At 39.8% G+C, this 17,682-nt stretch overlaps 1 protein-coding gene across 4 annotated transcripts in view; it reads right to left on the bottom strand.

The window, feature by feature from the left end:
• Positions 1-12,409, bottom strand: part of LRPPRC (leucine rich pentatricopeptide repeat containing) — a gene marked incomplete at its 5' end in the record, with an annotated part of 85,121 nt that extends 72,712 nt beyond the window's left edge. The window contains 2 exons of one of the 4 annotated variants that reach the window (XM_083856556.1): positions 2,070-2,272; positions 12,219-12,409. In XM_083856556.1, coding sequence (XP_083712682.1) covers positions 2,070-2,272; positions 12,219-12,409 — 394 coding nt within the window. Of the gene's footprint in view, positions 1-2,069; positions 2,276-11,789; positions 11,810-12,218 lie in introns of those variants that run through there. The other 3 variants (XM_083856557.1, XM_083856558.1, XM_083856559.1) reach the window with 3 other exon arrangements.
• Positions 12,410-17,682: the final 5,273 nt, after the last annotated feature.

The raw sequence follows: 17,682 nt of genomic DNA, 5'->3' as shown, positions 1-17,682 counted from the left end.
AACAGACTTTTTCCAAGACTGAAGACTTTAAGTTAACAGGATACCCAAATGATTAAACAACGGCCTACTGTGCACTATCCTAAAATGATTCAAGATGAGACAGGCCATTTAGTACAATAATGAGCTTAGCTGAGCAGACATTGTTAGGAGACAACACAAAATTCCTAAACTTCTCAACTCAAGATCCTGACATCATCTCATCCTAAGAAGGAAATAACTTTATGGTATTCAATACAATTCCACAACCGGTAGTCAGAGACATTTCCACATGTAGATCTCCATTTCCAGTTCTGCCTATGCTTAATTCATAACAAATGAGAAAATTTACATCTAGAGAATAGTAAAGGAAATTTTACTATTAAGTTTAAGATTAAGTAAGATTATCAGCCTTTTTTGACTTCTGTACTAGTCACAGAAGTTAACTATAAATTCATCTCTTTCTTGCACTTTACTACTCCTGAGGCAAAAGCAGAACTGCAGAATCTATCACAGACAACCCCATCAGCTGAAGACAATTTTTTTCTATCCCATCTTTAAATGCAAACCCAGAAATTTCAAATAAAAATGAGTTTCTTTAGAAAGCAGCATGCTGTCAAGTATGATCATCAATTTGTAACTGCCCAGCTTTTAAAGCCCTGCACACAATCACTACCTGCAATGAAAATGCCAACACATCTTCAGTTTCATAATGCCACTGCTGCAACTACTAGTAACTGAGTACCTTGAGGTACTAGGGAAAAGAAAATCAAAAACTTTTGGCAGTGTGAGCATGGAGAGATGCACATCCAGATCTACTTCAAACACCTTTCTCAGGTATTTTTTGTGTTGTAATTAGAAATGGAAAAACAATACAAATAGGCAGAAATCAACATTAACTTTCCACACTTCGCTAAACTAGTTTCATTATTAATTAACAAGGACTGAATTTTTCACATGGTAATATTTGCCATTTATTCTAATAGCACTTCAGGTAAAACATTTGTGAGGTTCTATGCTTTTATTTTTAAATACAAAGCCAAAGGAATACCCCATAAGCAATTAAGATTTTTGTTAGTGTGACTTTAACTGTGGAACCCGTCAAGGTTCATTAAGAACTGCCTGAAGAGGTTTAGAGACACAAAATTCTTGCCAGCTCACATTCACAAATGAGAGATTTACATTGAAAAAACAACAAAGCAGTCAGAATCAGAAAGGATGTCCCAAGCAAAAAAAGAAAAAACTAAATTCAACAGAAAGAGCATGAATAGAAGCTTCAGCCTTTAAAGAGTGAACTGCAAATTTTTTAACAGCACAATGCCAGCTGGACAAGCCATTACAGCCCAGTGCAATACATAGCAAAGTTTAAAACTTAAGCAAAACAATACATGCTGCCATTGATAAATATTGGCAGTAGTACTTAGCAAGTATATTCTTTAAATATCTCCACTGACTCATCCTATCTGGTACCAGACCTTATCAGATGTGGCAGCTTGTTTGCAAAATACTAATGCAGTCTGCATATTTTAGCCAAAGAGGTACTGAATCTGTCAGAATGGACAATGCCTCAGCTATATGGTTTTATTTTATTCCAAAAAACCAAAGCTTTCTTGTCCCACAGCTAGCGGGGAATGTTGAAGCTTGTGGATGACCTCCACACTTCCCTGCTGTAGTTCCATTTGAAAACAAATAACATTTAAAGGGCAGCAAGGTTCATTACAGACACTTAAAAAATATACTCTGCAAAGGAGACAGGAATGATCCCTGCCCAGAGAGCACAGTACAGTTACATGAGGAAAGTGCATTCGCAGATTAAAAATCAACAATAAGTAAGGCAATAAAACATACCTTAAAAATACATTTTTATAAGACATAAATTCTTAAAGACTAAAATACTTGAAAACACTAACATGAGCATTCAAAGCAAAATAATATCTCTAAAGCATTTAAATTGTCTATCAACATCTACAACACTCAAAGACATATACAGATCAGAACATTCAATTCATTTCCTTGGCTTGATGAATTAATTTCCTTGGTTAAACAACAGCCTGAAATTTAGCTTTATTTGGATTCAACTGGAAGCAACTTACCTGCTTTGCTGACTTCCTGGAAGATTTTTAGCAGAAGAGCTTTAGGGACACGGCCAGTTTTCCTGACAGAGTTATCCACTTTATTTAATGCCCAGTCAAACTGCCAGGTTGGTCTGGTTCGAACTTCTGAAACTGCTTCTTCTTTAACATTTCTTTCCTCTTGCGGTGCAAGTGTAAAGAACCTTACTTGGTTCACAATGTTTCTGCTTGAACAGAAAAAAACAAACAAACAAACAAAATTTACAATTCTGTGAGTCATTTTGTATCTAGACTGCTCACACAATGTCAGAAAGATAATGCGCTTCTTGCTGATGAACAGTCTCAAAACCATTCTATTTTAAAATAAATAAACATAAGTAATTTGTTTCCATGTCTTTCAGCTTAAGAAGTCATTCATACATTTTCTCACAGTGACACATTTCTCTCAGATTTTCACCTCATGAATTAAATGGTTCAAATAATATTCCCATAAAAATAAAAAAGTTTTAAGTCATCCAAGTGCTGTGAAAATCTATTGTCCCATTACAGCTACTCACTAATGCTCTCACAAGGTTTTGAAAAATCTCAAGAACAGTCACAGGGAGATCTTCCAGAACACAGTAAATCAAGGCAGCAAATCACACCTTCCTTGTCAATTAAAGTGCAGTAGAACTCATGCAGAGGTCGGTGTGTTAGACAACAATGACCTAAACACCAACAGGATCATTCCACATCCTACAGAGTTGGCAACAACCAGCATGAAGCATCCACCCATTCTGCCATGTACATCATACATCAACAGCAGATTTGTTTAAATATTTATTTTCTAAAAAAATATGACAATACAAAGCAGAATGAGAAAGTGTATTTATTTCTATCAAAGCAATTAAAAAAAACTTGCCTTTTTTTTTTTTTAAGAACAAATTGATATACATAAGAATAAAAAAATGCACTATGTGCCACACTGAGGTTATGAACAGCCTGTGCAGGTAAAATCATCATTACACACAAGCATTTCAGGAAGTCTGTTCTCAGCTGTGCTTACAACTGCATAAAATAAACCCCAGATCCTCCTCCAGAATCCTATACAAAAAACAGTAATAGTTGCTGGTTGGCAAAAACAAGATTCAGCAACTTCTGAAATTGCCCTCCCTCATTTCTGGCTCTTCAGACAACTCTTCAGCTAAATTTTTGTAAGCTCTTTCTAGACTAGTTCTTTTAAAAAAACCAAAACTCCAAGTCTGCACTCCCCGCTGTTGCTCCAGGAGTCCTATAGAGTAATGGCCCCTAAAAGCCAGGAGTGCTGACATTCCCTACAAAACAATTTCCTGCCCCTGGAGCTTTTTCACAGCTCTGTCTGCTGGCTGGCTTCTCACCAAACAGTCATAGTTTGAGGCCCAAGGAGAGAAGGCCAGTGGAGGAGAAAAACTTGCTGGTGGCAATTCCATATTTCAGGCAAGCTGCGAATTGGCAGAGAAATCATCACTGGGGTACAAAATACAGACTGGTGCTTTACATTCTGGTTGCCTCTTGTGAGCAGAAAGTAGCCCAAAAGACCAACTTTTTGCTTGCTGTTTCAAATCTTGATTTGGTAACTCAGCAGGCCATGAATTCTAGAAGCAGCCTGAAGTAGCCTGAAGCAGAATCTCTTTCCTAATGGAGCCATAACAACTGTTCAATAGATGGCATTTGATTTTTAAAAAATCCTTCAATAATGAAGAACACCAATGCAGGGCATTGCCTTTTTCAAGAAGACAATTTTTACACTGCCCTATTCTCTAAGTTTCCTCCAGAAGAACATTCCAGAGCCCAGCTAATTATTTGCATGGTATTTCACTAGGGAAAGGATAAGGAAGAAAGAATTGAAGAAGGGAAGAAAGACTGAAAAAAAGGACAGAACCCCTCCTTCAGTCTCAGTTCCACTTCCTGATAGATGCAAGTTCCCACCCAATCCTTTTGGGCTAGCTCTCATTTTATTCAGATCCCTTTGTGAGTTTATTTCACTCACTAAGCAAGCACAACACCAATTTATCCACTTTTACAAAAAAGCAAAATTACTGTTCCATCAGGTTAGAGTGGAAACAGCTCACAATGTCCACAACCCAACAGAATTAACCAGGAATAAAAAGAAATTGAGAAAGAAAAGGTACCTAAAATTGGAGAAACTATAAATAAGAACAAAAAAGCTCTGAAACACTATTTTTTACGGTAAGCACCTAGTCAGATTAACATCAAACTTTTTTGTTGCTACTAGTAATGCCACGTCTCACTAAAAGTATTCCCATGGAGTCATTTTCCCCAATTCTTTCCCCACTTTCCCTCTTCTCCTTCTATTGCCTCCTATAACCAGACACAGGGTACTTCTGGAAAACAGAAGTCATTACACTAATTAGCATAAAATTCAGTAGCACAAGGTAAGAATAAAAGTAAGATACTAAGTTTTAACTCCTTTAGGATTCAACAAACAAGTGAGATATCTAGAACTTAAATAACTCCTCAATAACATATAAACAGCAATACTCAACTTTGAGCTAGCCAGTGGATAGCTAGGAGAATGAAAATGTAATGACTGCAAGTTCTTTTTCTTAAAGATATAAAACAAAGAACACGGTATCATCCACTCTTATACACCCATGAAAAGAGCTACTTGAAAGCTTTTCAAAATACTTTCAGAAAGATTAGAAAAATGCTCTGGACGCTGCGGCAACACAGGGCTGTATTTGTAAGTGGACAAGTGGACAAAACTCTTGTGCTTCAGATTAGAATTGAAATGCCTTTCCCTATAAAAACATGCTAATGTTCTACAGTATTTTTTCAAATTATTGAACAGCATCTTATGACATATAGCACATTTCTAACCATAAACAAACTGGTATCTACAGTTCTTAAGTCCTGCATTGATTTAAGAAATCCATCTTTGTAAGATCCTCCACAGGTCAGAAGTCACAAATACTTTAAAGTACTTGCACAGCTCCATCAGATGAAGTGTAAAGATAACAGTACGTGCATGCTCAATATAAGCTACCTAACTGCATGAGAAGACCCAAGTTTCATTGGCTACTAAACTCTCCTGCTTAGCATTGAGCACAATACTATTTATAATGTAACTTTAGAATATTACAGTGTGTCAATTGCTGCAGTTGCACACTGTAAAACACCATATACTTACATGAAAGTGTTCTTTTTATACAGTAACTTCATCTTCCGAAAGGTGAACAGAATTGGGCATTTCTATTTATACTTCCCCCCAATATTACTAGATATGGTGCTGGTCCTTCTGCTAATTTATACTGATTAAAGACATTTGGCAACATGGGAGTCCAAGTTTCATTTTAAGACAGACAGGTGAAAACAGTATGAGATTATAAAACAACCTGAGGAACTCAAACTTTCACTGGCATCCACCTAAACTATCATCATCAATCTGAAATACCTTCTGTGTAAGACTCAGGTGTACCTCACCATATTTAGGCCTTCAGCATTTGAATTAATTACACTTTCAGCACTATCTAAGTTGCTGTGCAATGTTAAGCCAATCCCATAATAAGAATTTGTTAAAAATAACTGTGTCTTCAAAAGCTGGATGAAGCTGCAGCTTCTACTGTTTTGAATCTGCTATGCAGCACTACAAATCAACTAAGAACTCGAAACTTAAAAAAAAACAACAACAAAAAGACAAAAAAAGGAGCTCACTATTTCATAAGATGATAGATTGAGCAGACCAGAAAGTCAACTTCCAAAAAAGCCACAAACTCAAAAATTAAGGGTCACAGCATTAGGTTTCATTTCAGGCAAAGGGCAGAACACAGTAGACAATATAGTGAAAGTTTATTGTAACAGCACAACCTCCCTATGAAATACAAAAGGAACTAACAAAATGAGGCAGTTATCTGTGCATCAGGTGTCATTAATTTTCAGAAGTTGAAAAACAACAATTAAGAAAAATAGGAAAAAAAGCAAGGATAAAAATCAAGAAGGCCAAATTAACCATTTCAGTCAGGAAGTGACCTAAAAAGGTAGCTAGAAAGGTTGCCAAATTTACTAAAGATGATTCTAGAAATTACCTCTTCACAGGGAAAAAATGACAGCGCATACACTGTTTGGCTTTCAAGAAATGTTAATCGCAACCATCCTCTGTAAATTTTAACTATCATTACTAATTTTAACAAGGAAATAGGGGTGTAGATGAGACTGCGGAAGAATGACTCAATTTCTGAAAACATTAAGCTGTACTGAAGGCAAATTACTGGATCTTACTCAAACTCGAGTCCTTTGGATTTACTCTGAAAAATCCGTGAAGGTTGTGGGAAAAACAGAAGCCTAACAAAAAAATACAGATTGATAGCCAGGCTTTTGGCACCACTTTACTCGACAACTTGCAAAACAAGGAGATACAATGTACTTCTAGTTACAAAACATGGGTGCAGTAGTTGTGTAAACAAAAATTTTAAATATGTACACAAAATTAAAACTGGTTGTAGAACAGGGAATATTGTGGGAGAGTGTAAGTGCAGCTGTCTCCTGACCCAACTAGGAAATGACAGGAACAATCCATGTGCAATAATGGCTTCAATACAGACATCAAAAAGTTGCATGTTTTGGACAAAACACAAATGCAGGAAATTAAGATGGGGTACAACTGACTAAGTAGAGCAGGCCAGAGGGTACTGAAAATGAGGCACTTCTAAGCATGAAATGTCACACAGCAAAAAGCCTTCAAATTCTCAATTCCTAAAAACAGGAACATAGCTCAAATACAGGCAACAATCTCTACATCATGATGTGTTTATTAAGGAAAAAAAAAAAAGTATAAAAGCCTCAAAGGACTCATCTATCCCATCCCACTCTCCAAACACAGAAGCAACTGAACTTAATCCATCAGGAATCACACAATCAACATTAATGGTTACAATATTAATTTTAATGAAATATTTGAACAGGATACTTCAGTCAATCTTTCTCATTTGGAAGCTTCTAAAGTAAGATTAGGAGGGGGGAAAATCCATCATCCATGACCTCATTTCTGATCCTGCCTCGGTACTAGATGCTCGATTACATAGTTTTATGATGTAATCATATTTTTCAATTATTTTAATTAACTTTTTTTCAGACTTAAATGCTTCTCCAAGAGCTGCAACGAGTGCCAAGTATTTACTTTCATCAATTACCTTCAGATGGCATTTTAAGATTTTCTCTACGTGAAACACTTTATTTGCGAGCACAGTTAATTTCAGATCTGTTTGAATAAGCAATTGGTTCTTCCCCAAAATGTGTAATTTCTCTCTCCTATGCTTCAGAACTGGGAGAAGCTCAAAAGGATATATTGAACCCTATGAAGGCATCTCTCTCCAACTCCCACAGTCACAAGATTAGAAGTAGCCTTCAGATATTGGAGCCTTTACACCATTTTCAGCTTTGTCTCTACAACTGCAGACCTCGCCTACACAGGCAAGGTTAACTCTGCATTTGTAATCCCAAAGCAAGTGGTAACTCCACCTCCAGTTTAGCTGAAGATAAACTCACAGAAAAACTGATGCAGAGATGAAGCATGGATGGAGAAATTTATACCAAGTCAACCAGTAAAATTCTTCTGTTTACAAAGGTTTAAGTAGGAATCCCAGTGCTGTACCCACACATTTATGTCTTCCAATGTTAGAGCAGACTCAAGGCAGTGTCTCTAATTTCCTATACAAACACATCTTACACACCAGCCTAAGTAAAAAAAGTCCCATCTTCCCTAAACCTCAAAACATAGGTGATGTTCATGTTTTCCCTTGCAGCAGCTGAAAGGTTACTTTCTGTAAAATTTGACCAATTCCAGACATTTTAAAAATATTTATATTTATATTCAGCTATATATTTATTCATATATTATTTATATGCTTGTATAAATATATGAAGATAAACACGTTTAATTGTAAATATTAGATATTTGCTTCTCTTTATCAGAGCCACAATAAGGTAGTTGCTGTGCTTTTTCTATGGAAAGTATTGAAAGTTTTGTTCTTTCTAAACTAAACAGGTGAAAACTGCAGGAAACAGCTCTCAAAATCAAGTCATGTTTGAAGTAATGACGAAACTTAAGTGAGTTACAATTCATTATTGTACATAAAAGCACTCCAGATCTAACATTAAATTCAGTAAACATAACACTAGATATACCACCTGAGATCCCAGCATGATTGACATGACTGTTAAAACAGTATTTGTACTGTTAGCCATGATGAGCTATACAAAAAGGCCACAATGTTCAGGCCACTGTAGAGTTGTTTCAATGAGATATAGCAGGATCTTATAAGACAAAAATTAATGTCTTTTCATGTAGACTGACAAACCTCGTGTTTCTTGGGGAATATCTAAAAAATTGCCTAAGTGATTCGCAAGAAATAAAGAGAAAACCTTTGCTTTGTACTACTACTACTTAGGAAAAAACTTGTCACTGAAGAGGGTGTCAAGCATTGGAACAGGCTGCCCAGGGAACTGTCAGAGACCTTCCCTGGAAGTGTTCAAAAGACAGACAGACGAGGCACTTGGGGACACGGCTTAGTGGTGAAGTTGGCAGTGTCAGTCAACAGTTGGACTCGACAATCTCAGAGATCATTTCCAACCCTAACATCTCCAAGATCCTGTGATTTCTTGGGGAGTATCTAGGCATTTTATATCCATCACTAAAACACTTAACAACAACAACAACAGTGCAACTTCATTACAACAGAGGATAATGAAAAGCAAGTCTACTCTATGCCTCCTCTACATTTGAAGACCCTTCCTTCTATCATTTTGTTAATGTAATTAAGCATTCAGTTTTATGCCTTCATTAAGCACTCAGTTCCACATTTTTGTTCATTGGTAATAGATTGCTGAGTATGATAGTGAAAAGCCAAAAAAACCTCGTTTGCAGCTAATTTAAAAAAAAAAAAAATTAAAATGCACCTTTCACTAAGCCAGGAATCATTTGGGTCTTTAATTTATGACTTAATCAAATCCATCCCCCCCACCCCCAATCTGAAAGCTTCTTTTAAAAGGATATTTGCTCTCTCATCTTATCAACATACTTGAAACACAGCACAATGGATCAAAAGGCAAGAATTTCTTACAAGTTCCTTCTGTGCTGGTTTTGCCTGGGTTAGAGCTAATTTTCTCCGAAGTAGCAAGTACAGGACTGTCTTTTGGATTTATGCTAAATACAGTTTTGAAAACATAGAGGCAAACTTGTGAAGGCAGGAGCTTTGGGCCTGTAGAGAGAAGAACCCACACTGGAGCAGGTTTGCTAGATTGATTTTATTTTGTTATTGTATTGATTCACCTTGATCTTCCTCCTCAGCTATACTTCCATGATCAATATGCTTTAGGAGCCTATTGGTTCTCCTTCCATGATTTAGAGCCAGACAAGGTGGCCAGCAACAGGAGGGTGTCAACACCCAATGGAGCCAACACCCTTTTCCTGAGCACTGACTTTCCCACAACAGAAAGCTGTATCATCAAACCATAATATCATCATCTACATTATGTAGAATAAAGTCTCCCCAAAATATCCTGATGTTAACTCAAAAGCCTCCTCTAAACACTTGTCAGTCCAGACAATTCAAGAATACACCATTCTTGACAGTCAAATACTAACAGCAAATTCAGGCTTTTTTTCCCCTGGTGAAGCTTCTATAAATTCCAGTAAACCATTTGTACCACAGCTGATTTTGTAAAGCAGCACACTGCTGAATTCTGATCTTGTAGATCTGAAGTTTGTTGGACTGGTCTGCCACTATGTATCTTTAATAAAATTGCATGGCAGGAGAGTGACAACATGTAGCTCAACATATTTTACATTTCACAGCAGAGGTGGTCAAGTGAAAGAGTAAATCTGTCCTAAATCTGACTTGCTGTGAAACGCTTCTCAACCATGAGGAGACACATCTACTATCCCAACTCATTTTTGAAGAAGCTTAGATTAAAAATCAAAGCAATAACGATGTTTTGATAAAACGTTGGCTTGAATGTGAAGCTTGCTCTTTCACATCTCTAAAGAAGTTCACAGATTTGCAACTTTTCTGTAACCATTATTGTAACAGTAGTCACACACTTGTCTCTGAACTGAGTTTATTATGTTCAGTGCTAAAGTGACTAAGCCAAGCACATGGAAACACAGTTATTTACATAACTTTCTTGCGAAATGCTAGATTATTCCTGTTTATTTATTTAATCTTAAAACTGGGTGTGTCTTTCCCTGCTATTCCAAATAGACTGCATTTCATTCTCAAAATAATCTTGAGACCTGAACAACAGGCAGAATGAGCCCAAATGTCCATATGCCAGTCTAGCTCATCAAAGGAGGTCCAGTTCCAAAAATTAGGGCTTAAGTTAAAAAAAAAAAAAAAAAGCAAGCAATAGTTAGTGAAGGTAAAAAAATTAAATTAGATCATATGCCTAATACATGAAATTTCAGTTTGTAAGTATTATCTTTGCTTTACACTTTGGCTCTAGACCATCACTTGTGCACTAGGATGCCTGAACACCCAGTAGTGTGACAGGAGATTTTAAGTTACTGGATGGGAGGAATGTACAAGAAGATTCAAAAGAGTTTTCACCATGATCACTGAACTATCCCACATATGGCAATATTTACACCTGAAATTAAGTACAATTTGGTGTAAGAAAAAAGTATTGGGAGGGAAAACAATCAATAAATCAAACCCCAGTTGTAAGAACCAAAATATCACCACATAAAGCACTTCTAAAGTTCTTTCTAGAAATGGAGTTCTAGGGTCAAAAAAGCAGTTGTTCCTTCACTAAGTCACACATGAACTTCAGTGAATATTATTTCTCACAACAAATTGATCTAGGGAATTAAGCTTTCAGCTGAGTAAAACAAAAATTAATTACTAGAAAGAAGAAAAGTTTATTGATAATTTGCAGCTAACTAAATGTGTGGTTCTGTAGCTAACTAAATGTGTGGTATCTAAATCAGATATTCCTGATTCCTGGTCCACGCCAAGCCTCACACCAACTTTAGCATTTGTTGGTATCTAATATGCTTCAATGATTAAAGACCACAGAAAGCTATTTTTTTTAGGTAAGACTTTGGCCAGGCTACCAATAAAATAATCCCAAAGAAAGACTAATAAGCACTAAAAGTAGGGAAATTAGCAACAATGTCCTTATTTTAACAGTGAGACTTCCCTCTATGAGTTCTCCATTTCTGATTCTTGTCTTTTCCCATCCCTTCTTCTGTACAAGCTCTGGAACCCACCAAGGCCTTTGCTGAATATATTTATCTATTTTAAATGGCAGAAAACCGTTATGGTTTTCTACCAGGAATTAAGTTACATTGACTTAAGAGGAAGCACCAGAGATATAACATGACACAAAAGACAGAGCAACTTGCGTAGCATTAAGCCCTTACATCAGCTCATAAATCTCTATGTATCTGTGGTTGTGTTAATGAAGGTTTGTGTCTCTAAGCTTCCTCTCCTGCAGGGCACCAACCACATGTCAGTGTTGCCAAAACCGCACACAGGTGGTTTAGGACAGGCTGAGCTTTCCACCCTGCCGGCGTGACAGGAGGGAGGGAAAACCAGAAATTAAACCGTGCCTCCTCACAAGAGACACAGCAGAGCCTGAGGGCGCGGAGAGGAAGCCCAGATTCCAACTGTGCGGGTACCCAGAGTCAATCACAGAATTACCGACTCCATACAGGTTGGAAAAGACCTCCGAGACCATCGAGTGCGACCCGTGAGTGATCACCACCTCATCAGCTATACCCAGAACACCCAGTGCCACGTCCAGTCGTTTCCTGACCGCCTCCAGGGACAGTAACTCTACTCCATCCCTGCTCATCTCCTCTAGCCTTCCCTCCTGCTGGACGTGTCCCCCGGCCGTGTCCCGGGGCAGTGGGTCAGGGCTCTGTGGCGGAAAGCGCGGGCGGCCCGGCCCGAGAGCAGCGGGGCTCCCTCACGGCCTTTGCCCCGCGCTCCCCCGAGGCCGCGCACACGCGGTGAGGGCGCCGGTCCGGCCCGGGGAAAGCGCTGCCCGGAGCCCCCGGGGCAGCACGGCGGGCGGCGCCGCAGGGCTCGGCGGCACGGCATGGCATGGCCGGCAGTGCCCTTGGGCGTGCGGAGCGCAGCCTCGGCCGGCCCCGCAAACCCTGCCGGGCAGCGCGGCGGCGCGGGGCCTCACCTGGCGGGGCCGGGCGGTGTGGCGGGGGCGGCGGCCGGGCGGAGGAGCGGCGGGAGGAGAGGAGAGAGGCGCGGGCGCAGCGCCCGGAGGCGCCCGGCGGAGCTCAGCAGCGCGGCCATGACCGCTCTCAGCACGTGAGCCGCGCGCCGGCGCCGCGCCGCCAACGCCTCCACGTGACGGGGCCCAACCATTCCCCTCAGGGGGGAGGCGCTGGGCCCGGCCCCGGAAAGAGCCCGCTCAAGCGCCGGAGCGCCGCTAATTTCCACCCCGTGCCGCCCATGGGCCGTTCCACGCAGGCCCGGGTTGGGCCGCCCGGCAGCCAACCGGGAGCGGCCCCGGCGGAAGGCGGGCGCGCCGGAGGAAGCGGCGGGAAGCGCGGCGTTTCCCAGCGGGCGCTCCTGGGAGCGAGTCCTTCCGTGGCTCTCCGCCGGACGGGCTGGCCCCGCTCGCCTGGCTCTCCCAGGCTGCCCACCCGGGCACTGCCTCCCTGCAGCCCGGCGGTGACCGCCGCTGCTTCGCTCCCCGAGGCGCTCTGGACCTGCCGAGAGCGGAGCGGGTGGTGCGCATGCGCTTCACAAAAAAAAAAAAAAAAAAAAAAAAAAAAAAAAAAAAAAAAAAAAAAAAAAAAAAAAAAAAAGTCCCTCAGCCGGTTCCAGCCGATTAATGGGAATAAGGCAGAGGGAAGAACTTTATTAAACCGAGTATTATCCGTAGTAAATCTCTGCCCGAGCTTATATATATTTACTAAGATGTCACCCGAATTGATGCTTTGTTTTAGCGTCCAAGTTAACATAGTTGCTATGACATAAAGCATTAACTAATGAACTTAGAAATTAAATGCATATTTTCATGCAAAAAACATGTAATTTTTTGCTGTAACTTGCAAATAATTACTCTGAAGGCAGATCAACTACGACCAGCCATTTCCAATTATATTTTACTTGGAAAGACGTGTCTCAACAACAAAATGCAAAAGGCTCCATTTTTAAAAGTTACATACTCTCATTTTCCTTATTTATCAAAGTCATGGATGTTCGGCTCTTCTCACTGAGGAATGGATTACAGCTAGTAAGACAATATTTAGAATATTTGCCATGATACTGCTTATCATGGCTTCTGCTGTATCAGTGTTACAACATTTCATGGAATACAGAATTCAGTCTTGAGAGGAACATTTTTACAAATAATTTAGGTGAAGCTGTGGGTGTTAGCATCTTTGAAATGGGTCTTAATGTCTGTACTAACTTTGGGCAGCAGGTTTGTTGCAGAGCCCAGACAGCTTGGCTCCTAGACAAACAAGGGTCTGCACAAGGCTGAACTTCTGAATTTTGGGGTAAAATATTAGGTTTGATCAGGAGAATACGCGGTAGGCAGTTCGGGAAGGCAGTACCTTTTGTGAAACAACATAAAAATACCAACATTGTTTACAATAGGGACCAGAAATTATACAGGGAAGGACTATGTCTAGGTTTGAAAGACAGGTGTCTGCTAAGGAAGGTGGGAACCTCCCTTGGAAAGGAGAATAAAACCCCCTTCCCTCCGAATTATGATAACTTTGAAATTAAGGGGCTTTCAGGCAAAGATATAGGAAAAGGACTAACAGTTTTTTACTAGTATGTGTATGTACAAGGCGAACAAACAACAACAATGGCAGCAACAACAAACAATAAGAAAATCTCTTCCCGTGGCTAGAGTGTAACAAAAACCTCAGCGCAGCAGCAGCAGAGAAAAGGCAGTGGCAGCCCAGCTCCAGGACACAGCCAGGAGAAGCTTCCTTGGAAGGGGAGAGGGTTTGGGGTCCTGGGGGTACCCGAGCAGATGGTGAAAAGGTCCTTTTTTAGTGAGGTAGGGGGTTCATAAGGCCCCAGTGCAACAGCCATGCCAACAAGCAGAGCTTCACTCCCAGGAGAAGAAGACAGCAGGAGATGAAACCCAGCAGTGGTGGCAAAATCTCCCCACAAGAACCGCAGTCCTTTTCCTCTCCAAATGCCAAGAGAGCAAGAGCTCTAGGAGCTGCCCCAGCCCCTTTCCTCCCAGACCAAATCTGGCACTATCTCTGCCCCTCCAAAAGAAGCACCACCAGCTGACAGAGTAGCTGCCCCCACCCTGCCCATTGCAATTTCTGTGGTCTCTCTTAAGTATTGGTCGTTATTGTCTCTTAGCAGCATATGGGAAAAAATTCCCTGAGAGAAAAAGACAGAGAGAAATTCCTTGAGAGAAAATTCCCTAAGAGAAAAAAATGAAAAACCCCAATGCCCAACAGACTGGAAGACAGAAAAAAATGAGGTGACATTGGTTAGCATAATACTAAGTTCTGATGACTGAGACTTCACTGCTGCTGAATCAGTAAAGAACATTTTAAGAAGTGTTTTAGAAGAAAAACACTGGGACAGATACTGGCCAAGAACTCCTCCAAAGGATGAAGAAAAAGCAAAAGTCTGTGTTTGATAATCCAGTTGGTGGATAACTGAATCCGAAAGGAAAGGCTGCTCAGAGAAGTTCTGTCTTTTCACTGCTGACTGAGAAGTCACAGATAGGATTCTGCTTCACAGGTAAAGACAGCTATTGGTTGATGTGAAAAGGAAAAGAGGTCCTGGGAAATTAATTCAAAATGTGATTTAGCTGAAACAGTAGACTTAGGAAATTATATTTCCTGAAGTTGTCTGGATGAGAGGGTCTAGATCATTTTTATCAAGATCTGAAAATGGAAAAACTTTATACAGTAAATTGAGACATAATGTTTATGGCATCTAGTGAGAGTTTTAGCTCTTTGGATGAAGAAGATGAGTTGTGTATTAGGTATGTTATTTGTGGAGAAAAAAAATTAGCCTTTTTATGCAAAAATCTAGAGAAAGCACTGTGTCACTAGTAGTTGTTGAGAAGTTTTTTCCCTGCAGACACATACTATAGACCACATACTCTAAAAGTCTTGGCCTGATTCACTCTGCTCAAGGAATTTATTCCCATCATTAAGATAATTACCCCTGGGTATAATAATTAAACAGTGCCAGGTTATGTTCCTGGGCTCTGGATCTATGTCTCTGGTATTGAATTCCTATTCTCTACAATAGTTTCAGCCTATGCCAGACAATTACCTGGCATAGTTTGAGGAATTAGCATCTATTGGGAATAAGTCGCCAGTAAGTGTTTTGGAGATGGCCATGCTAGGCTGGAGAGTGGGAGGATTTAACTCCCACTTTGGCAAGGATTCTGGCCAAATTCCTTCAGTCATCTCCATACTACCTCCACTGGAACTCATAAATTCTCTTAAGGTTTCTACTAATTCCATTGAGAATTTACCATAAACACTTATAATTATTTTTTCAAATTTAGTTGAAATGTGTCATAGAAATTTCCAGAACAGAGTTTTAATGACATGGAATTGACAAGGTGGTGAGATACTTATATGTAAAATTAGTGTCAGTGTTGGTTTTATTTTTGATGGCTGAGTAAGGTTAGATTTCAGACAATGTGTTATTTAAGAGGCTCCGGTATGAAGAATATGCATCCTTAACATTTCTTGAGAGGACATGACCTTTCCCTATGGCTTGTTCACTAAACCTGACTGAAAATGTCCTGACTGGAAGAGGTGACTCTCAAGCTAGCTCAAGATCAAAGGATAATGATGAGTGTGGTTCTCTGTGATATTTGGTATATTTATATATACATTTATATAGCTCTGTTTAGATAATACACAGATATTCATGTGACAGCAAAGAAAATCTAATTGAAATTCCTGCTTGCTGAGGCTTTTGTACACTTTTAATATCTCATTTCCATTTTGTTCTAGGACAAAGTGTGAGCAACTTAAAGTACTCACAGACTCGTTATTTCAAACTCTCACTTTTCCCAGCTGAATTCTAGTATTTCTCAGATCTTGTGAAAATGCATGTTTCAGCTTCATTTGCAAAAAAATAAAAAAATAGATTAAAAGCATAAACTGAGAATGTCTGATGAATTTAGAGAGAAAATATGTAAAAAGAGTGGTATTTTTAAAACCAATGTGTGGTTTTTAGAGCTTGAGTTGCTTAATGCTACCAATAATGTGATTTCCTTGTTTGGGGCATTTTCCAGGATGCCAGAGTGCCTCCAGCTTTTATTACTTTAGTGTCTTTCAGGTCTTGTAATGTAGCCAGTGTTACATAGAGCAAAGCAGGTGTTCTATGAAAAATCTCTAGTTGCAAATAAGACTGAAGTCACCAAGCTTTTTGCACTAGTCAGGTTTTATTTTGAGAGGATAAAAATGAAGTGAGATGTTCAAGAGCTACAGAAGTGAGGTAGAGGTGGTACAGGCATACATGTTCAGAAGAAAAGTGGGGAAAGGTGACACAGAATAGTTTGACAGAAAGGAAGGAGAAATGTGAGATGGGAGTAACTGAATAATTGGTAAGATTGCTGGCTGGAAAAGTGTGTTGGTTTGGCTGGGACAGAGTTAATTTTCACTAGTATGGGATTGAGTTTTGGATTTGTGCAGGAAGCAGTGCACATACAGGGATGGATTCAGCACTGATGAGCAGCACTTACAGTCAAGGCCACCTCTGCACCTCACACTGTGACCCACCAGTTGGATTGCACCCACTGACCAAAGGGACATCCCACACCAGATGGCATCATGCTCAGGACCAAAACCAGGGGCAACATTGGCTGTTTGGATGGTGGTGAGCAATTGCTTTAATTTGCATCACTTGCCTTTCTTGGGTTTTATATCTCTGTGTTATTTTTCTTTTCATCACAATGAAACCCGATAAGTGTTCTCAGCCCATGAGTTTGCTCATATTTACCCTCCCAATTCTCTCCCCCCATCCTGCTGGGGGTAAAGCAAGCTGCTGAATGTATGGTGCTTAGTTGGCAGCTGGGATTAGACCATGACAAAAAGGGATAGCTGTTCACATGAAGAAACAAGATGAAAGTAAGCACAGCTCACTTTCAGGAAGATAGTGAGAAGATTCTTTTTCTTCCCCCTGGACTTTTAAGTTTACACTTTGCTGCTCAGATGCTTTTGGGACCTGTTTATCTTTCAAGTGTCAATTGTTTCCACTCTTCCTCAAAGTAAGTTCCCCTATCCCTGCTGTAAGTTTGTTTAAGTTTAAGCCAATGTCAGATTTTGTGGAGATCTGACTGCACAGCTTTGATGGTGTTGGCATATTGGTTTGGCATGTTGGTTTACTATGCTCAGAGTCTGGCAGTGTGGTAAAATCAAGCCAAGGAATAGGAACAGGAACTAGCAGTAGCAAGTAAAAATCAAAGAGCCATGTTTTAGGATTTGTAGAATAGTATCCAAATGTCTTGTTGAAATTACAAACAAGAAGGCAAACCTGAGAAGTGGAGAAAGATGAATAATAGACAACTTGAATGGAAAATTGCTTCTTCAGAGTTCTGTTGATTTCCGTATAAAGAATGCTTGGTTTTCATGTAAAACAATTCCTTTCCGATGGGCAATGGTGACCAAATCCCTAACAAATGC

The sequence above is a fragment of the Zosterops lateralis genome, assembly GCF_965231275.1.
Source record: "Zosterops lateralis genome assembly, chromosome: 3".
Classification (NCBI taxonomy): domain Eukaryota; kingdom Metazoa; phylum Chordata; class Aves; order Passeriformes; family Zosteropidae; genus Zosterops; species Zosterops lateralis.
Note: the sequence above shows the minus strand (reverse complement) of the source record. Positions and strands in the feature narration are given on the sequence as shown.